Source organism: Mandrillus leucophaeus, unplaced genomic scaffold, assembly GCF_000951045.1.
Source record: "Mandrillus leucophaeus isolate KB7577 unplaced genomic scaffold, Mleu.le_1.0 Scaffold83, whole genome shotgun sequence".
Classification (NCBI taxonomy): Eukaryota; Metazoa; Chordata; class Mammalia; order Primates; family Cercopithecidae; genus Mandrillus; species Mandrillus leucophaeus.
In genome coordinates this window covers 5,139,743-5,162,239 of record NW_012109030.1, presented here as the reverse complement: position 1 = coordinate 5,162,239, position 22,497 = coordinate 5,139,743, and the positions used below count along the sequence as shown (strand labels likewise).

Sequence of the window (22,497 nt, the reverse complement as noted above, 5' to 3'; positions counted from 1 at the left end):
AGTAGCTGGGACTACAGGTGCCCATCACCACGCCCAGCTAATTTTTTTGTATTTTTAGTAGAGACGGGGTTTCATCATGTTCGCCAGGATGGTCTCGATCTCCTGACCTCTTGATCCGCCTGCCTTGGCCTCCCAAAGTGCTAGGATTACAGGCATGTGCCACCGCACCCGGCCGCTAATTTTTTATTTTTAGTAGAGACGGGGTTTTACCATGTTGGTCAGGCCAGTCTCAAACTCACTCCTGATCTCAAGCGATCCACCCACCTCAGCCTCCCAAAGTGTTAGGGTTACAAGCATGAACCACTGTGCCTGGCCGATAGGCCGATATCTTTACATTTCTTAAGAGAACCCTAGAGGGAGGTGGGCTGGACTGTGAAGAATGAGAACTGTTTGGAGAGGGACCGAGTGGGGTAGGGGGTGGCAGTCCTTGAAACACAGACATTGAACGACTCGTGCATCCAGCCACCTTTTGCTGAGCGCATGCTATGTACTGGTCTAGGACCAGGGTTGCAAAAAGGAATGAGGATCACCACCATTGGGGGGCTCAGACTTTATCAGAGAAAACAATGGGATATAGACAGATAGAAACCAACATGCATGCCTTGATGATGGTGCCTGAGAAACTTGGAGAACATCAAGCTGGGGGCCTGCCCTGTCCGGGTGGGATCAAGAAAGACATCACTGAGCATAGACCCATGCACGGGGCTTTGGGGGAGAGCAGGTCACATCTGTGCACAGCGGGAGAAGAGCAACCCTGGGCACAGAGAACGGTGCATAGAAAGGAATTTTCTCAATTAGGGATGCAAGGCTTCCCCTGACCAGCTCCAAATTACCTTTCCTGGTATCTTCTACACTTGCTGTTTATTTTGAAGGTTAGTGTTGGGTATCTGTCCCCCTGACCCCCAACTAGAATGTAAATGGCATGAGAATAGGGACTCTGACCCTCTGTTCCATGCCTGGGACCTGTTCAGTGCTCAGTCAGTCTTTGGTGACAGCCAGAGGACTCCCTGACAGGCGGTTTTATTAATATTAGCTTCCCAGCCTGAATCACTGCTGTAGATGCAGGTCACACCTACTCCCGGGAGCCTTCCCTGATTACCTGTCAGACTGCTCACTCTCCCCTGCCTTCCTGCAGCAGCTGTGGAGGAGGAATCCACCTGTTCCGTAGCATCCAACCTCTGGGCCCTGGCAGGGCCCACACCTTTTGCGTCCCTTTTGCAGCTCTGCAGCCCAGCAGGACCTCACAGTGTTGAGGCTCCTCCCCTCTTTCAAAGTGGCCTTCTTCCGAGCTCCACCCTTGACCCTTGACTCAGAGTCACCAGCTGAGCAGGTGGAAGGCCAGGGAGATGACCTAATGTGTGATCAGCTGGGTGATTTTTGTCCATGCCAGGGGCTTGCTGGCACATACAAAGAAGCAGATAAACTAGCTGTGCTTACCCAGCCAGCCAGCCATGCCAGGCTTCCAGGGAATTTGAGTCTCGTCCCCATCCACATACATGCATGCTTGAATACGCCAAGACCGTGGGGACTTTGGGGGCTGTGGCAGTCTGGCTAGATCAACGCCTGTGTCTGGTCACTCAAAGTCATGTCTGTTTGGAATCGCTGCTGGCCAGACACATCATGGGCCAGATCGGGTCCGTGGCGGGTCTCTGTGCGACCCCTGAGCTGAGTGATCTTATCTGTTCTGAGCGATCGCGTCTCCTGTCCTGGTTTTCACGCATGTGCTGATGGCTCTCTCCCAGCACCCCCATGATACACCAGTCCCTGGCATCAGGCCTCTAACTCCAGCTGCCTGCTGGCTGCCTTCACCTGAATCCCTCCCGTGTACCTGGTCCAGCTCTCCCCGGCCTGAAAGGAATCACATCTTTATCCTTTGTAGGACGTTGGCAGTTCTGGTTGCGTGGAATAGATTCTCTACGGTTGCCTTAAGGAAGAGGGATTTGTTGCACAGCTTCGTGTGGAATGAACTGGAAGGCCGAGCACTGATGCGACCGCAAGCATGGGTTCCTCTCACAGCCTCACCACTGAGTGGAGGTCTCTCCTCCTGGCCCATGCTCTGCCCTCTTCCCTGCTTTCTTTTATTGTTCGGTGGACACCTAGGCAAGATCCAGTGTAATTATCAGAGCTAATTACCAGGGGTGGGGCTGCCTCGGGGAGTTGGCTCCGCTGCCCTCTCTCCTATTCACCCTGCCTACAAAGAACTGCCTGGAGCCACCTCTCTGAGCAGGCAGCGTCCACTAAAGAGGGAGCTGGAATTACCAGGTGCTGTGGTTGACACAGCCAGGCCACCCCGGCCACCTGCTCCTTGTCCTGCATTCTTCAGGCAGTGGACGTCATCTCTAGTCCATGCTGGGGACCTTTGAGGCATCCTGGCCTTCGCTGTTTACACCGTCCTACGCCAGATCTGCCTGATTGTGTCTAACTGTCTGTTCCCCCGTCCAGCTCCACTGCAGGCCGCCGTGTCTCCTCTGGCTGAGGCAAGTTGGCGATTTGTCTTCTTGCCTCAAATGTCTCTGCTGCAAAGTCAGTTGTCCCTATCGCCCCTCTGTCTGTACCTCTCAGGGGCTTCCTTCTACCTGCAAGATAGACCACCCACCTGAGGGTGGGGAACACAGCCCTCCCAGGCATCACCTCAGCTCTCGCTGCGCACCAGCTTACATGCTGCACCGCAGCAGCAAGCTGTTCTTCTGTGCTCGAATCAACTGCTGGTTTATGCCCCATGCTCTTATTCCTGGGCGGCCACTCCTGCCGGCAGCCCCCCCGTTTCTCCCATAAAATTCCTGCTCATCCCCGAGACGGGGCATAGGCGTCTATCTCCTCCACTCCCACCAGGCAGCTTGGCTTGCAGGCCCTTGTCTACCCAGAATAGCCTCTGCAGATTTGTTCCTGTCACCTATGTCATTATTATCTCTTTATGTGCCTCTCTCGCCCACTCTGAGCTCCTGAAGGCAGAAACTGGTTCTTAACTTAGCATTGTATTTCCAGTGTCAAACTCAGTATCTGGTATGTAGTAGGTGCAAAACAAATACTTGACAAATGCATGAGTGCTCAGTATACCTCCTCCTGGCCTACGTAGGCCAGGAGGTACTAAGTGACTATGTGTATGTTGGCCAATTAAAAATGAAGACAGTGGCTGAGCTCAGTGGCTCACACCAGCACTTCGGGAGGCTGAGGCAGGTGAGTCACCTGAGGTCAAGAGTTTGAGATCAGCCTGGCCAACATGGTGAAACCTCATCTTTACTAAAAATACAAAAAATGCTGGGTGTGTAGTGGCAAGGCGCCTGTAATCCCAGCTATTCTGGAGGCTGATGCGGGAGAATCGCTTGAACCCAGGAGGCGGAGGTTTCAGTGAGCCAAGATCGCACAATGCACTCCAACCTGGGCAACAAGAGCAAAACTCCTTCTCAAAAAACAAACAGACAAACAAAAACAAAAACGAAAACTGTGAAATACTATTAAGATCCATACGGGGCTGGGTGTGGTGGCTCACGCCTGTAATCCCAGCAGTTTCGGAGCTTGAGGTGGGTGAATTGCTTGAGGCCAGGAGTTTCAGACCACCCTGGCCAACATGGTGAAACCCCGTCTCTACTAAAAACACAAAAATTAGCCGGGTGTGGTGGTACATACCTGTAATCCCAGCTACACAGGAGGCTGAGGCAGGAGAATTGCTTGAACCCAGCATGCAGAGGTTGCAGTGAGCCAAGATTGAGCCACTGCACTGCAACCTGGGCAACGGAGTGAGACTCTCTCTCCAAAAACAAAAAAAAAAAAAATCCATACAGAAATACTTTTTAAAAATCACTGCCTGATAATAGCCATCCCAACAGGTAGGAAGTGGCATCTCCTTGTGGTTTTGATTTGCATTTCCCTGATGATTAGTGATATTGAGCATTTTTTCACATGCCTGTTGGCCGTTTGTATGTCACTGACAGATCAAAAAGGCAAGGTCTGGGGAGGATTTGCAGGTGTAGACTCTATGGAAAACAGTGTGGCAATTCCTCAGAAGATTAAAAATAGAACTACCATATAATCTAGCAATTCCAAAAAAATGGAAATCAAGATATTGAAGAGAGATGAACACTCCCATGTTCATAGCAGCCTTATTCACAGTAGCTGAATAGGTGGAAAACCCTAAGTGCCCGTGAACATATGAGTGGATGAAGAAAACATGGTAGGTGCATACAATGGAATACTATTCAGCCTTTAAAAAGGAGAGAGTTCTGCAACATGTAACAACATGGGTGAACCTGGAGGACATTGACACAGTGCTAAGTGAAATAAGCTAGGCACAGGAAGACAGATACTGCATGATCCCACTTGGACAAAGTATCTAAAATAGTCAAACTCATAGAATGAAAGAGTGGAAATGGTGGCTGCCAGGGACTGGAGGGAGGGGCATGAGGAGTTACTAATCACTGGGCACATACAGTTTCAGTGAAGCAAGATAAATGTGTTTGAGAGACCTCCTGTGCTACACTGCACCTATAGTCAACAGTAGTGTAGTGTACACTTAAAGATGTGTTGGCCGGGCCTGGTGGCTCACGCCTGTACTCCCAGCACTTTGGAAGGCCGAGGTGGGTGGATCACGAGGGCAGGAGATCGAGACCATCCTGACTAACAGGGTGAAACCCCATCTCCACTAAAAAACACACACACACACACACACAAATTAGCCCGGCATGGTGGCGAGCACCTGTAGTCCCAGCCACTCAGGAGTCTGAGGCAGGAGAATGGCGTGAACCTGGGAGGTGGAGCTTGCAGTGAGCTGAGAGCCGAGATGGCGCCACTGCACTCCAGCCTGGGTGAAGAGTGAGACACCGTCTCAAAAAAAAAAAAAAAAAAATGTGTTAAGATGCCAGGCACAGTGGCTCACGCCTGTAATCTCAGCACTTTGGGAGGCAGAGACAGGTGTTTGAGCCCAGGAGTTCGAGACCAGCCTAGGCAACATGGCAGAACCCTGTCTCTACAAAAATAAAAAAATTAGCTGGGCATGGTGGCATGCACTTGTAGTGCTAGCTACTTGGGAGGCTGAGGCAGGAGGATCTCTTGAGTCTGGGAGATGGGAGGGTGCGGTGAGCCAAGATTGCACCTCTGCACTCCAATCTGGGTGACAGAGAGAGACCCTGTCTCATTTAAAAAAAAAGAAGTGTTAAGAGGGAGAATCACATGTTGAGTGTCCTTACCACAAAATAAAATATAACAGTCACTGCCTGGTGTCCCACGTGGCTGTGGCTGGTACTCCCCTAGCACCACTGTTTTTTTATGGGAGTCTCACTTTGTTGCCCGGGCTGGAGTGCTGTGGTGTGATCTCAGCTCACTGCAACCTCCACTTCCCGGGTTGAAGCGATTCTCCTGCCTCAGCCTCCCATATGTAGCTGGGATTATAGGCATCTGCCACCACGGCCAGCTAATTTTGGTATTTTTAGTAGAGACCGGGTTTCACCATGTTGGCCAGGCTGGTCTCAAACTCCTGACCTCAGGTGATCTGCTCACCTTGGCCTCCCAAAGTGCTGGGATTACAAGCGTGAGCCACTGCGCCTGGCCCAAGTAGCATCTTACTTGTTAGACCCTGCCTGTGGGAGCTGGGGGTGGAGAGACAGGGTCCCATCAGAGGGTTCCACTTGCATGTGCAGGGGCAGGTAGGGCCAACCAGACGCCCCACAGAGAGAATGCAAAGTCAGATTGAAGCCCAAAGTTCAATTCTCGAGCCCCTCCCTTTAGTGCATGAGCAAAATGGTTAAGAACACAGGCCTAAAATCCGACAGAATAGGCTCAGGCCCTGATTTTGCTGCTTGTTGGTTTCTTCGCCTTTAAAATGAGGGATGTGCGAGGACTATATACGAAAAGAGAGGTCTGGGAACCACAAGGAATAGCACCGTGACCCTGGGCTTCATTGCAGCTGAGCTGTGAGCACCTCTAGACCCAAAGGACTGAGGGGAGGGGAAAAAAGGCAGCAGGAAAGATAGTAAGGTGTAAGAGTTCTTCCTGGAAGGTAGACCCGAGGCTGGGATGGAGGCAGTGAAGAGTGCTTTGAAGTTGAATTGCCTTGATTGGGTGTGACAGTTGCAAATGCCAGTGTTACTCTGAATCAGGAACTTTGAAGCCTAGAAAAATTGGGAAAGGCATTATTGCCTTTGAGGACCCTTGGCGATATAATTTGTGGATTATTTAAAGGGTTGGATATGTAAAAGAAGCCACATTTCTGGAACATTTGTAAATAACCCTGGGATTACCAGTGTGAGTGGGCGGCCCCGTGGTCACAGAAGTCCTCTGTGTATCAAAACAGCCCAAGGCTGTTACTTCTCCTCTTAGATCACCTCCACGCAAATCTGCTAATGACATAGCTTGGCCAGGGAGCTCTCTGAAATTTCTAGATCTAAGGAAGATTTTGTAACTTCTGTTTGTCCTTCTGTTATTTTACAATCCTATTTTTAAATCTTTTCCCTTAATTTTAACTTACTTAGGCTCCAAGCTCAATCCATTTCCTTTTCCCGCGTCCTCAGTATAGCTGCACAAACACAATATCCTATAATACGAAAACTCGGAAACAAAAAAGAGCTAAGGCCAGAAGAAACTGGAATATACATTTAAAAGATTGGCACCCAGAGAATAAATCTTTCTCGGAATTTTCTTAAAGAATTTTTTCCTTGCAAAGAAAGCCAAACCCTGAAGAAAAACACACGCGGTTGTAAATAAACAAAAACCTCACATATCTAGAATTTAGGTTTTTTTCCAAGATGAACTAACATTTTGCTCTGTCTGCGTTTCCTAATATGCACATTTCATTTTGCCTGAATTCTCATCGTGGGAGAAATGGACAGACCCATCTCAGAGCTCCAGGATTTCCGCGGGCAGTGAGCTATGTGCCTGGTGGTTTCGGAAGCCCTGGCTCTTGCTCATTTCACCAAAAGCAGCACATCTTTAGAAATGAAATTTTCCAGGCTCTTAGCCCCTAAAGCAACCTTGTGGGGAGAGATTATTTTGATTCTTCTGGGCCCACAGAATGTCTCACAGCCTTTAAAAATGTCATCAGGCACACCCCTGCGCAGCGGTGGCTGGTGATGCGCGTCCCACGGGAGGAACAGCTGAGGAATGGCGGTACCAAGGTTGTGTTTCCAACCTGTATTGCATTTCTTATGTGCTGACAGTCTAATCCCTCGCAGTCCTGCAGTCTGTTGATTCTTGTTAATTTGTTCTCATTAGACTAGTCCCTAGGCTAAGGCTATGTTGATCTATGTGGTACAATTCAGGGCTTGTTTGGGTCAGAACTCCCACCATGGGACAAGCATGGTGGCTCACACCTGTAATCCCAGCACTTGGGAGGCCGAGGAGGGTGGATCACCTGAGGTCAGGAGTTCGAGACCAGCCTGACCAACATAGAGAGACTCCATCTCTACTAAAAATACAAAAACTGGCCAGGCACGGTGGCTCACGCCTGTAATCCCAGCACTTTGAGAGGCCGAGGCGGGTGGATCACGAGGTTAGGAGATCGAGACCATCCTGGCTAACATGGTGAAACCTGTCTCTACTAAAAATACAAAAAATTAGCCGGGCTTGATGGCAGGTGCCTGTAGTCCCAGCTACTTGGGAGGCTGAGGCAGGAGAATGGTGTGAACCTGGGTGGTAGAGCTTGCAGTGAGCCGAGACCACACCGCTGTACTCCAGCCTGGGTGACAGAGCGAGACTCTGTCTCACAAAAAAAAAAAAAGAAAAAATTAGCACAACATGCTGGTAGGCGCCTGTAATCTGCTACTCGGGAGGCTGAGGCAGAATTGCTGGAACCCAGGAGGTGGAGGTTGCAGTGAGCTGTGATCACGCCATTGCACTCCAGCCTGGGTGACAGAGGGAGACTCCCATCTCAAGAAAGAAAAAATAAATAAATAAACTGCCACCGTGGCTGCCAGCCTCTGGGTTGTTACAGCCCAAGAAGCAAGTTCTGTACCACGCAGCATTGCCCCTGGCCTTCTGGAATCAAGCACCGTCTTCCTGCAGCCTTAGGCCCACCTCTTCCTGGCCGTCCAGTGCCAACCAAGGCCAGCCCCTGCCTCCACATGGGCCCCAAGCATGTTCTAGGTCTTTTCCTGAGTGTTTTAGCCAGCCAAACTGAATCATAGAGCCACAGTATCTTCGAGCTGGAAAAAATATGAGGAATTTTCTAGGCCAGCCCTTCGTGTTTTCAGGGAAGGAAATTTTGGTCCAAAAAAATGCATCAGTGGTAAAAGTAGCATTGAAACTGATTTCAGAACTGGAGTGAGAGTCCATGATTTTATGGAACAAATTGTAGTGGGTCTAATTAATGAGAATTTCCACTCCCATTACATGTGTCAGATGACTGTTGTCCCTCCGGAACTCTAAATTAGAAGTCACTTGCACCAGCATCAATATGATCTGTTAAAAATCAACCTTGAAATGGTTCCATGGAAAAATGGGTAGTATTATGCTATTGCAGTCTTACAACGTGTGTCAGCCCTGCTAATACTTACTGCATGTTAGTGGGCAGAACCACAACCCTCCACGTACCCAGTTTGGGCATGGCAGCGTGCTCATGTGCAGGTTATGTGCGTGACAATGTGCAGGTTATGGTGTCTTGTGGCAACTTGATACTCAAGGTCATAAAATTTCATTTTCTTCCTCTGATGATTTCTGAAATAAAATGAACCTGGAAGGGCCCTGAAACGGATATTAAACATATATTTTGTTGGTTTTCTCCATCAGCTTATCCTCTGTTAGGGACAGTATTACAGACAGTAAGATCAATAACGTGTATGTGAAGAAGGCTGTCCGGTAGGTTTTTAGGGTGTCTGGGACTCTGTGGTTAATTCTGTGCAGAGTTAAGGGGGACTTCGATAGTTATATTTACCTTTGATCATGACCTGAGTTGACCCTTTTGGCTATTCATGACATCGCAGTTTTACTCTTGTGCTGCCTATGCCTGTGGGATGTGTGCTTTTTTGAGACAGAGTCTCACTGTGTCGCCAAGGCTAGAGTGCAGTGGTGCAGTCTTGGCTCATTGCTCAGCCTCCCATCTCAGCCTCCCACCTCAGCCTCCCAAGTAGCTGGGATTACAGGCGCCGGCCACCACAGCCAGCTAATTTTTTTTTTGTATTTTTTAGTAGAGACGAGGTTTCGCCACGTTGGTCAGGCTGGTCTCGAACTCCTGGCCTCAAGTGATCTGCCCGCTTTGGCCTCCCGAAGTGCTGGGATTACCAGTGTGAGCCACGGTGCTTTGCCAGATTTTCTTAACTCAGTTGGTAATGTCTCTTCCTTCCAGGCAAAGTGTCAAATCACCATATTGGATATGCAGATGTTCCAGCTTTTACTCCATTTTGTCTTCCAGGCTCTGCGGCTACCCTCCTTTTTATGACGAAAATGACTCCAAGCTCTTTGAGCAGATCCTCAAGGCAGAATATGAGTTTGACTCTCCCTACTGGGATGACATCTCTGACTCTGGTAGGTCTCCCACAGGCAGCTCCCAGTGGGCGGCCCCTGCGACACACCCAGACCACATGACCCTGACAGGCCCAGGGAACCGTGGGCAGCTCAGAACAGTCCTGAGGGTCCTGTCTTGGTTGACTGCTGTAACGAGATACCATAGAGTGGGTGGCTCAAACAGCAAACATTTATTCCTCACAGCTCTGGAGGCTGGGAAGTCCAAGATCAAGTCGCCAGCACATTGAGTATCTGGTGAGGGCCCACTTTCTGGTTCATAGACTGCTGTCTTCTCACTGTGTCCTTCTCACCGTATCCTCACATGGCAAAAGGATCAAGAGAACTCTCTCAAGTCTCTTTGATAAGGGCACTAATCTCATTCATGAGGGCTGCATCCTCATGACCTAATTACCCCCAAAAGGTCCTATCTCCAAATACCATCACATAGATTGGAATTTCAGCCTATGAACTGTGGGGTGTTAACACACTCACAGCACACAGTTCACAACGGCTCTCAGGAAACTTCATGAGCTACATATTTGGGTTTGACCTGCAAAGAAAGAGGACAAGCTTGGGACATCTGACTCGAGCCACGCTGAGAGATGGGGACCCACTCATCCACCTCTCCTAGCCACGCCCTGTTCTGGGTGCTCTAGGAGTGAACCAATAGTAGCTAAGATTTATTGAGCGCTGACTGTATGCTGAGCACAAGACGCTCTGTATGTGTGCTACCTCACTCAGTCCTCAGGACAGCCTGTCAGGCGGGTATTACTATTATCCCCATTTGACAGATGAGGAAACCGAGGCTCCAGAAGGTGAAATAACTTGACCAAAATCATACAACTAGTAAGTGGCAGAGCTGGGATTTGAAATGCCACACTGAAACATTCCTAGGGAAGTTCACTGTTCTTCCTCAGGGATAAAGATCAAAACCAAGGCCTGTGTAAATTAATGAAATCTCTCTGAGCCTCAGTTTCCTCGCTGGTAAGATGAAACTGGTAACAATATTCCATCTACCGTAGGGCATAGCAGAAGGATGAAATGAGATCATGAATGGGACAATGTGTTATGGTCTCTGTGAGCTCTTCAAAGAGACCGTTTTATTATTTGTGTTACTTCCTCCTGAGTGGAAATGCCTTGGTTTCATCTTCAATCGTCCAAAACCTGGGCCCGGAGTATAGTTGTACAAGGCTTACAGGAAAGAGCCACATAGGAAATATTTTCCTTCTGACCTCAGAAGACCACAGCCTTCCCCCAGAAGCCCAGTCCTGTGGGCATTGAGGGGCCACACCCTGCAGTGCAGCAGGTTTTGGACCTGACCCATGAGGTCATCAGTTCTGCCACCCGGCCCCTCACTTTCCCAGGGTCTCCTGCTTCTGGGCCATCCTTTCTCGTGGGCTACCAGGTACTCCCCACTTCCCCCAGCAGGGCACAGCTCACTGCTTTGCAGTTGCCTGCTCCAGGGTTTGTAATAGCCCAAGTAGGCCACACATGGTGCTTTCTGGGGCTTGGTATCCACAGCACCTAGCTCAGGACCTGGTGGGCTAAGCAGGCACTCAGCAGGTTTAGTTGATTCAGCCACATCTAACATATGGAGATGATGTCACCAAAACAGTTCTCTAAGGCAGTGATGGCCTAATTAGAGGCACATGATTACAAAGATACTTCTGTCCTCTCAACCGAAGGTATCACTAGCCACTAGAAGTAAGGGCCTTGGAGCTGGAAGTCAGGGTCACAGGTGGCCTCCTCACTACTAGGTCACCCTAGATTGCCAAGCCCTCGCCTTCCTTTTCCCCACATGCTGGTGCCTTTGTGTCCAAGGTACAGTAGTCTCTGTGGAGGGCTGGTCTCATGTTTTCCACGCTATACACACTCCTCCTGAAGACCTGGTGGAATCATAATTGTCACATCTCAAGTCGCGAAGTGACTCCTTTCCTTGTGCCTTCTTTTTGAACAGCAAAAGACTTCATTCGGAACCTGATGGAGAAGGACCCAAATAAAAGATACACGTGTGAGCAGGCAGCTCGGCACCCATGGTAAGGAAAAGCACCTGCTCAGTAGACCGTGCCATTTAATGCCACCCAGAGGGGCATGAAACTTCCTGTTGGCTATTGTCATTTATGAAATCCACACAGGATTATTACAAAGTTCATTTCATTCTGGCCGGTGACTTTCCTCCTCTCCCCAAACCAGCATTTGAACTCTTGTGCCCCCAGGACACAGCTTCCGGAAGCACCATGAGAAGTTAGTATGTGCATTTGTCCACTTTCACGCTGCTGGTAAAGACATACCCGAGGCCGGGCGCAGTGGCTCACGCCTGTAATCCCAGCACTTTGGGAGGCCAAGGTGGGCAGATCACCTGAGGTCAGGAGTTTGAGACCAGCCTGGCTAACATGGTGAAACCCCATTTCTACTAAAAATACAAAAAAATTAGCCGGGCATGGTGGCGTGCGCCTGTAATCCCAGCTACTCACGAGACTGGGGCAGGAGAATCGCTTGAACTCGGGAGGCAAAGGTTGCAGTGAGCCAAGATCGCGCCATTGCACTCCAGCTTGGGCAACAAGAGGGAAACCCTGTCTCAGAAAAAAAAAAAAAAAGACATACCCAAGACTGGGCAATTTACAGAAGAAGGTGGTTTCACTGGACTCACAGTTCCACATGGCTGGGGAGGCCTCACAATCATGGTGGAAGGCAAGGAGTAGCAAGTCGTATCTTACATGGATGGGAGCAGGCAAAAAGAGAGAGCTTGTGCAGGCGAACACTCCTCTCTCTGAAATCATCAGATCTTGTGAGAGACTTACTCACTATCACAAGAACAGCACAGGAAAGACTTGCCTCCGTGATTCGATTACCTCCTACCAGGTCCCTCCCACAACACGTGGGAATTCAAGATGAGATTTGGGTGGGGACACAGCCAGACTGTATCAGTATGCAAAAGATCGTGACTTTTGCACTTCACAGAAAGTCTTTAGAGATATTGAAGGTAATCGTCCAATGAGGCATTATGAACAGAGTTTTATTCCTTGAGTTTATTATTAGGTAGTTAAATGAAGTTACATATTTTTTACCTTTTAAGATGCATTTCAAATTTGTGTTTCTTCAACTCGAGAGGGACTAATTGATAGTTAGTTCGTGGTATTCTACACATTTTCAGCAGTGGGCGTGAGGCTACCTTGCTTTTGTGCCACTAATTTAGAAACCAGCTTCACTATCAGCTAGCTGCAATGCTAGGTTTACACTTTTGTGAGCCTCTGTTTCCTTGTTATTAAAATGAGAATAACAATACCTAATTCGCAGGGCTGACGTAAGAAATACCAAAGATAATGCATGTAGAGGGTTTAGCACAGAAACCCTCTGGTGCATCAGAAATGCTTAAGTTAATTGTAGCGATTGTTTTGTTTTGTTTTGCTTTTTTGTTTTGTTTTGTTTTTGAGATGGAGGCTCTGTCACCCAGGCTGCAGTACAGTGCTGCAATCTCGGCTCACTGCTGCCTCCACCTCCCAGATTCAAGGGATTCTCGTGCATCAGCCTCCCAAGTAGCTTTGATTAACAGGCACCACCACGTCCAGCCAATTTTTTGTATTTTTAGAAGAGACAGGTTTCGCCATGTTGGCCAGGGCGATCTCAAACTCCTGACCTCAGGTGATCCCCCCGCCTCGGCCTCCCAAAGTGCTGGGATTACAGGTGTGAGCCACTGTGCCAGCCTGTAGTGATTGTTATGTAAGCACCACAAGCATCCATTGTGAAACAAATGCCGAGAGTCGTAAAATACCAAAGATAATGAAAATAAATAGACCAAACCTTGAGATCAGGAGAAAATCCCCCTAAATATCACTCCTGAAAACCATCCCCCTGTGTACCCCGCCATCCTCTGTAGCATTTCCCTTGGGGTCTTGTGTGCTGGTCACACAAGGGGACTAAAGGGGACCTGCTCACAGGCAATGTCCTGAGCCCATTTCACAGTATTTCAGTGTATAACACCTGTCATTAATTGACTGTCTATTATATTCCAGCCCTGGGCTAATTGCACTAATGTATTCTCTTTTTTTCCTTCATAATAACCCTGTGAAGTTGTATTTTCATTTCAGAGATAAAGAAATAGAGAGATGGCCGGGAGTGGTGGCTCACACCTGTAATCCCAGCACTTTGGGAGGCCAAGGCAGGTAGGCCACTTGAGGTTAGGAGTTCGAGACCAACCTGGCCAACATGGTGAAACCCCATGTCTACTAAAAATACAAAAATTAGCCAGACATGGTGGTGTGTGGCTGTAATCCCAGCTACTGGGGAGGCTGAGGGCCAGAAATCACTTGAACCTGGGAGGCAGAGCTTGCAGTGAGCGAAGATGGTGCCTCTGCACTCCAGCCTGGGCCACAGAGGGAGACTGCGTCTCAAAAAAAAAAAAAGATAAATTAACTTAACCGAGACTACACAGCTAGCTAATAGCAAAGCCAGGATTCCAGTCAAAACTATCTGATTCCAAAATGAATTCTCTTCACCATCACACTGGAAGGAGAAGAAAAGAGGAAGAAAGGAAAGGCTTGGGGGAGAAGGAAAGAATGTTCTGAAGAAGTGGACAGTTGTGATTGTGTATCATCTTGATTTTGTTTAAGTCACTTTGGGCTGTAGTCAAAAGTATGCGACGAGAAAGGTAATAATGGTTTTCTGACTTTATAAACATTAGACCTTTAAAGCTGAAAGACTTTGAGATTTATCTTATAAAGAATGAAAATGACCTCAATAAAAAAGGGAGGGTTATGAGCCTAGTGCTTGTTGATAATCCATACTTGCTCTGTAGAAGGTAAGAAAAAGGCCAGTTAACACCTGCTCTGTCCTTCACCAAACATTTTGGAAAAAACAAAGAAGGGAGAGGTCCATTTTCCTGAGGAGGCTGGGAGAGGGGCACAGAGGGCCCAGCAGGAGGCGGTGCCCATGCCGAGTGCCGCACCATGAGAAGGCTTCCCCCAGGCCAGCGGGAAGAGGAATGGATTCCAGGCAGATGAGCCTCTGGGCCTACAACATGGGAGCTGAAAACTGCGCATGCGTTCATGGTGCCATGAACATGTGGTATTCCAGAGTAGGAGAAGACGGAGGAGGCAGGAAATGAGACTGGGAAGGAGGGCGGGAACTTGCAGGCAGGGCAGGGGCCTGGCCTGGCCTGTTTGGCTCCAAGTCCTGGCTTCACCACTCACTACCCATGTGGATGAGCTCCTAAGCCCTTTGGGCTGCCCCTATAGATTCGGATCTTGAATAAATACAGACCCCGCAGGACTTTTCAAGGGGTTATGTGAGATAATACGTGTGACAAAGAAGAAGCATTGCACCGGACACGTCTGTGATACCTACAGGCTGCCATTAATTGATGACTCTACCAAGGAATTTGTACCTTTCCCTTGGGCAGTGGGGTCCTTGACATCTCTTAGGCAGGGTGCTCAGGTTTGATTTTAGAAAACCCAATCTGGTGGGAGATGGGGCGTGGGAATGTGGCTGGAAGGTGCGGCCTAGAGGCGGAAAGGGGGATGGCCCAGAGGAGGCTGACCATGGCCTGCGCGGGGCAGCATGGCAGGGATGGGGCGGGGCGGGGAGGACTGTGAGTGACTGTCAGGGACGGAGAAGCCACGGGGTTTGGGCAGAGCAGTGGCAGGGTGAGGTGAGGAAGAGAAGGGTCTAGGATTATTTCCAAGTTTCCAGCTTAAGGGCCTGGGGGGATGATTGTGCTAGGAGGAGGGGCAGGCTTGGAGGAGTGAGTTCAGCCTGGGCCACACCGGACCAGAGGTGCTGGGAGCCGTCTCAGTCGAGACCCATGGTGGGCGCTCTGCTGACTGAGTCAGGAGTCCAGGAAAGAGGTCAAGCTAGAGACAAAGACTTCTGAGTCCTCAGCCTATGTCACATCACAAGACGTCACAGCATGTGAGCCTATCAGTGCTTTATCATTTTTACCGTACAGTTTGTATTTTTTTTTTTTCTTTTGAGACAGAGTCTCACTCTGTCACCAGGCTAGAGTGCAGTGGTGTGATCTCGGCTCACTGCAACCTCTGCCTCCCAGGTTCAAGTGATTCTCCTACCTCAGCCTCCCAAGTAGCTGAGATTACAGGTGCACGCCACCATGCCCAGCTAATTTTTTGTGTTTTTAGTACGGACAGGGTTTCACCATGTTGGCCAGGATGGGCTCAATCTCCTGACCTCGTGATCCACCCACCTCAGCCTCCCAAAGTGCTGGAATTACAGGCGTGAGCCACCGTGCCCGGCCTCCAGTACATCTTAAACCTCCCAAGAAGTCAAACCCTGGAAAACGATGAAAATTAATGCACTTGATCTAAGCGTTGCTAAAACTCTCGCTTGCCTGCATTTATGATAGACTTGTCTCTTTTATGTAAAATTGCCAGGGCAAAGGAGAACACAGATTCAGGTGAGAGCTGGCGGAACGTGGAGTCGTTCCTCTGGGGGCCCCGCCTCATCAGCGGCGTCATTCTGGAAGCTGTGGTCTCTGCACAGCCCTAACACCCTGAGAGCATCATCTCTTATTCCACACTTGCTCTTCCAATTTCATCAGGGCCACCAAGGACGGGGGAGGCCTTGGCAATCACAGACACCTTCCTTAGCACCCAGACCAGTCCAGACAGGAGAGGGCTCTTTTCAAAGCTCCCCCTTGGAAGGCAGCCGGCCTCTTAGCAGATGGTTCCCGCCCCTTTCACTGAGGATGGCCGTTCTCTCTGTGGTGTGTGCTCAGGTCCCAACAGGCTGCTGACGGATGGCCACAGTGTAGGGAATGGCCAGGACCAGGATGGGAACCCAGGCCCCGTTACAGGGCAGCCCTGGCCAGAGCTCATTCCACCAGCTCAGTGGTTCTGAGCATTCAGCTCTAGGCTCATTGATAAGCAAACTGAAGTGATAAGAAAGAGACACTGAGAGCAAGAGATTAGTTTAAGGATTTAAGCCTGTTTCATGCAGTTGTGGGGACCAGCAAATCAAACATTTGCAGGGCAGGGCAGCAGGCTGGAGACCCAGGGAAGAGCTGATGTTGCAGCTCAAGTCCGAAGGCAGCCTGGAGACAGCAGTTCCTCTTCCTGTTTTTCATGAAGGCCGTCAACTGATTGAACGAGGTCCACGCATGGCATGGACTCTAGTCGGTTTGACTCAAAGTCTACCAATTGAAATGTTCATGTCATCTCAAAAATACTTTCCCAGCAACATCAGGCTAGTATTTGGCCAAATATCTGGGTACCGTGACCTAGCCAAGTAGCCAAGTTCACGTTCCTGAATGTTCACCGAATCTCCGCTCCTGTCTTCTGGACTCCGGCCACCTGAGCTCCGGTTGGCTGTAGAAATTAGGAGGTGGCCCAGGACTGGCAAGTGCTGTCTTGGATATACGCCAGGCAGCACCAAGCCCATCTTGAGCAGGTGGCTGGAAAAGCACAGACTCAGAGCCAGGAAGGTAGAAGACACCACACACAAAACACAAAAGCATGAAAGTCAAGGGAGACTATGCTATGGGCCGCGAGCAGTGGATAGTGAGATAGGCTGTAAAAGGTGTGATTATGTAAATGCCATCTGCATTGTTCTTGTAGGTGTTAAAACCAGAAAACTGACCAGGTGTGGTGGCTCATGCCTGTAATCCCAGCACTTTGGGAGGCCAAGGCAGGTGGATCACTGGAGGTCAGGAGTTCGAGACCAGCCTGGCCAATATGGTGAAACCCTGTCTCTACTAAAAACACAAAAATGAGCCTGGCATGGTGGCGCATGCCTGTAATCCTAGCTACTCGAGAGACTCAGGCAGGAGAATCACCTGAACCCAGAGGCAGAGGTTGCAGTGAGCCAAGATTGCACCACTACCCTCCAGCCTGGGCGACAGAGTGAGACCCTATCTCAAAAAAAAACAAAAAAACAAAAATAAAAAAACAACAAAAACAAGAAAACAGAAAAGCAAGGGAGACATGAATGAAGTATGTTCACCCATAGCGTTGCCTAAGTGTGTGTATACAGATTTCTAAAGCAATCCTGCTGTATCAGAAGCATTGACCACTAGGATCCCTTCCAATGTTTAGACTCCATGCCTCCGGTTTTGTTGGCGAAGCGTGCTGAAGTTAGTGACACTGAGCATCAGCGCTGTCCTGATGTTACTATTGCAAGTTTCCCAGCTTATCATGAGCAGGGGTCGCCGTTGTCACTGCAGCTTGTACCTGAGGAGGGCCAGGGTGTGCTGTTGTGGCCTGAGGTGGCTGCACTGCTGCAGGAAGACGGTGTGACACAGAGCCTGGGGGCCGCCTTCTGCCCAGCTGGACTCCCCACTGCTGCACAGCCCAGGACTGTGGGAAATGAGCATGAAACATTTCTAAAATAATTAGAAGCTTCTGTTTTCTTACATCTGGGCCCCTGTGAACCCACAGATAGAGCACGGGACACAGAGTACAGGCAGCAGGCCGCAGGCCATGGTGTCTGAGACCACACTGCGGACAGACAGGTGGACCCCAAGGCCCAGAGTCTCCCTGACTCCAGCACCAGCCTGTTTGCTTTGGAGCCTGGCTCTGCCGTGCAGCCGTGCTCAGCCTGAGGAATTCCAGACTCCCCACCGCTTTGGCCTTGTCATTTCTGAGAAAGAGCTGGCCACTGCAAGCTCGGACTGGCATCCTTGTCTCAGGATGTAGCTTTTCACTAGGGTCCGGGAGGAATCACTCCCCTGGCCTCTCCAGGAGAAAAATCTTCATCGAGATGTCTCCCATTCTCTCATCCTCCTTGTCTTGTTACTCTTGTTTCAGATGTAGTTGCCCATTCAAATACACTATTTCTGTTTCAGGAATATGTGTCTGGGAAGGAAGGTAGTTGACAGTTGTTGGAAATGGAAACCTGGTTCGCTTGAGATATTTCCTGCGCGTCCTCTTGGCTGTGTGTTTGCAGCCCTGCTGGGAAAAGGTGGTGGGGGAGAGTTGTTTTGAGCTGGGAACATCAGCCTGGATTCTAAACTTAGGCCAGCCTGGCACCGATTTTATATCAACTCTGTCCACCCTGTTTGCAGTCCTGACAGGAAAGAAAGTCTGGCTGGGATGCTCTCTTGTCTGAATATGCCTGAGCTATGTTCCTTTCATCTCCTGAAGTAGTTGGAAGTGACGGTTGCCGTGTCTGGGCTGTTTTGTGTCCAGGGCAGTCAGTGTCTGGGGGTGAGAGGTTTCCTCCCTTTACCAGTTACCTTCCAGCCCGTAAAATTGGTCCCTGACTCTGATCCCCTTAACCTCTGCAAGAGTCACGAAATTCTTTCTTAGGTGTCAGATACTACTAACCCAGAATTGAATAGTTTGACGCTTAGAGGGAAGGGAAGAGGGAAGGATCAAAGTCCAGGAAAGACTGGGAGCAGAGCGCAGCGGCGCTGGGGGAAAGGCCAAGTGGCTGCCTGTAGGCAGAGGAGGAGGCTGTGATCGAGAAGGGCGTGCGTGAGGGAGGGAAGAGCTGGGAGACTGCCAGGTAGTTCTCAGCCTGGAGACTGTGAGCCGAGAGAGAGGGGGAGGCTGTAAGACCCAAGAAAGACAGCAGAGGGAGGAAAGAGTGGGATGGAGGATACTGTCAGGAGAGAAGGCCAGGAGCAAACCTAAGTTCTTCCCTGCTCGTGGCAGGCTCAGCAATCAGCTAGAGTTAAATCAAAGCTTACCCGGGGCTGCCAGGGCTCAGGTGAATGCCGGGTGGATGCCGTCCTTGAAGTTCTGAGAATTTCTAGGAGATGCAGGGGTGGAGGATGCACCAGGCAGGGTTGAGTGGAGCTGGGAATCCTGTCACCCAGCATGGAGCAGGTGGGGGGCATGGCCTCGCAGGTGTTGCCGAGCAGAATATGGCAGGGCTCAGCTCTGCTGAGATGAAGCTGAGAGCCCACGGGTGTAAGTGGTGCCCTGGGACCTGAGCCCCTGGGGAAGGCAGAGAGGAGGGACCTCGGGTCTGAGGAAGCTGGGAAGCAAGGCTAGGAAGGGGTCTGGTGGTGAGACCAGTTGGGGAACAAGTGTGAGACCTCGGAGGTGGTGCATGGTGGCTCAAAAGCTTGTGTGGAGGCACAGGGGGTGAGGGGGAGGGAGAAGGATAGAAAACATTGTCACTGTGGATTCTGATGTTGCAGGAATTGGGGTCAAAGAAAGGAAAAGGGAGAACCAGGGAGTAGTCAACCAGGAGGGTGCTGGCAGGTCTGGGGAGGGTACAGAGTGTAGAAGCTGGGATAGGACTTTGGGGTGAGGGATAAGAATGGGTGGGTTTAGGGGATGGCCAGGTGATGACATCAGCAGCCTGGAAGGGCAGTGGCCAGCCACCCTGTCCCCGACTGGGCCTTGGCTCTCCTGAGGCTAAGGTGAGAGTCCCCTTTATGGGACGCAGTGTCAGGGCCCAGAGGAAGCACTTCAGAGAAGCGCCTTTGCCTCTGTTTCAGGATCGCTGGTGACACAGCCCTCAACAAAAACATCCACGAGTCTGTCAGCGCCCAGATCCGGAAGAACTTCGCCAAGAGCAAATGGAGAGTAAGTGTGAAGTGTACGAAATTCCCCGCGGATTAACCCCCTCGTGACACTGGCCCTCCAATCTGAGCATTTCTGAAATCCCCAGAACCTCACCTGAATAATTTTGCTAATTTTAAACACAAGTAGTGAAGACTTGGACTATTACAGTGTAAGAGGGATGGAGTGTGCAATTCAACACTTCCCTGTGTGATCAAAAACAGCCATAGTGCCAGCTCTTCCTCATCTGCTGTTTCTTAACCAACATCACCCTTGTCTTTCTTCATCTTGCTAGAACTTTGAATAGTTGACTTTTATTAAAGCGACACGGAGGGGGAAAAAACAGGAAATCTGAGTTCAGCTCATCAATGTTTGCTGATAAAAGTTTGACAGATTTAAACCATAGAGGTTTTGTGATCATCTGTTGATTACCTAACTTCCTAATCTCTTGATCACCTAACCTCCCCTCCGTGTTCCAATCAGCATGGGCAATTCAGAGCTATTTTGCCATTAGGGCCAATGGTGAAAGATGGGATGAAAACAAAACTAACTTTGCTGGCCTGCTTTGTTCATAGGAAATGCTATTATTAGGTTGATGCAAAAGTAATTGCGGTTTCTTCCATTAAAATTACCATTACTTTTACTCCAACCTAAATCTTTCAGACAAAAGTACCAACACTAGGAAAATAAAAACTATTTTCAAATCTCACATTTTTAAGGTATTATAATATGCCTTTTATTCTAAAGGTCACATATCTTAAATTACAGAGAGAATTGGTTTACATTTGTTCTATGTATTTATGATGTCAGGAGAAAACTGTTTTAAGTCTCCAACATATTTAGTTGGGGAAGGGGTTTAATAAATCAGTGTACTTCTGGAAGAAGGGACGACACTCTTTCTTGAGTAGCATGAGCGTGATGTAAGGAGTTTGAAATGCTTAGGCTAACATGATAAACAAGAGAACACAGTTGGAGTCTTTTCTGATGAGCTGAAATATTTGTCTGCCTTTTTCCTTTCTGAAATTTCAGCAAGCGTTCAACGCCACGGCCGTCGTGAGACATATGAGAAAGCTACACCTCGGCAGCAGCCTGGACAGTTCCAATGCAAGTGTTTCGAGCAGCCTCAGTTTGGCCAGCCAAAAAGACTGTGCGTATGTAGCAAAACCAGAATCCCTCAGCTGACACTGAAGACGAGCCTGGGGTGGAGAGGAGGCAGCCGGCCTCTGCCGAGCACCTCCTGTTTGCCAGGCGCTTTCTATACTTAATCCCATGTCGTGCGACCCTAGGACATTTTTTTAACATGTAATCGTTGGGCCGGGTGCAGTGGCTCACGCCTGTAGTCCCAACACTTTGGGAGGCCGAGGCAGGAGGCCCATTTGAGTTCAGGAGTTTAAGACCAGCCTGACCACCATGGTGAAACGCTATCTCTACTAAAATACAAAAATTAGCCAGGACATGGTGGCGGGCACCTGTAATCTCAGTTAGTCGGGAGGCTGAGGCAGGAGAATCGCTTGAACCCAGGAAGCAGAGGTTGCAGTGAGCCGAGATCGCACCATGGCACTCCAGCCTGGGCGACAGAGTGAGACTCCCTCTCAAAAAATAAATAAATAAATCATTGAACACTTGCGGAACCCTAGGTATTGCTATTTCCATTTACAGTTGAGGAATCCAGGGCCCAAGTCCTCGCAGCCTTGTCTGTCTGGATAAAGGCCTGGACTCCTTCCCATCTCCGTACTTCCCTCTGATTTACCTCTCATTGTGCAGTCACTCTTGCGGATTGAGGAAGGGACAGCAGAGCCTCAGGACAGCCTCCTATCCCTGACTTCCATAATGTATATATTTTGGATGCAGACAATGATAATTTGAGCTCATTTATATGAAGTGCATCGACTTTGCAATAAAAGTAATAGTATTTCATTGTCCTTCATTTTTGCATGCACTATTCCATCATCGAAGGCACACTTACACTCTCCTTATTTCTCTCCCCAACTCCTCGTCTGTCTGTGGAAATAACCTCCTGTTTGGCCCTTCCCGTGGGTCTCTCCACGTCAGAGCAGTGGCCCTGATCTCCCTAACCGTGGAGCAGCCCTGCAGCCTGGTCTCACCCTGGGCATCACGCTCCTTCCCATTTGGCTCACAAAAGGATTCCCTTCCTCTTTAAGGAATCTTCCCATCTCATTTGGGACCATCCAGCCCTTAAATTTTCCCAAGAAATCTCTGTGAGTGTCCCCTGACATACCGTAGATCCACGCTCCCCTTTCACTCTGAATCTTTTCCACGTTCTGGTCAAAGGGAACCCCACGATGGATCCCTTCTTTGCAGATTCATACAGTGGCATTGGCAGCGAAGCCCATTGGGAACATTCCTTGTATGGCTGAGCACACAGACTCCCCAGGGGCCTGCACCAAGAAGCTCAGTGGCAGCTGAGGCCTCTCATGTCGAGGCTTGTGATGCCTGCACGTCCTCTGGGGGAGGGCTTCAGTGCAGCCTCAGGAACTCCACTAGGCCAGGGACTGCTGAGCTCACACAGGAATAGGTGAACATCCCTATTCTTGCTCTTCTTTCTTTTCTTTCTTTTTTTTTTTCTTTTTTTTTTTTTTTTTGAGAC

General features: G+C 49.4%; 1 protein-coding gene across 1 annotated transcript in view; it reads left to right on the top strand.

The window, feature by feature from the left end:
* CAMK1D (calcium/calmodulin-dependent protein kinase ID) overlaps positions 1-22,497 on the top strand; it is a 328,012-nt gene that overhangs the window by 296,951 nt on the left and 8,564 nt on the right. The window contains exons 7-10 of the mRNA XM_011968146.1: positions 9,338-9,450; positions 11,387-11,465; positions 19,826-19,913; positions 20,919-21,036. Of these exons, the coding sequence (XP_011823536.1) occupies positions 9,338-9,450; positions 11,387-11,465; positions 19,826-19,913; positions 20,919-21,036 (398 nt within the window). The remainder of the gene's footprint in view (positions 1-9,337; positions 9,451-11,386; positions 11,466-19,825; positions 19,914-20,918; positions 21,037-22,497) is intronic.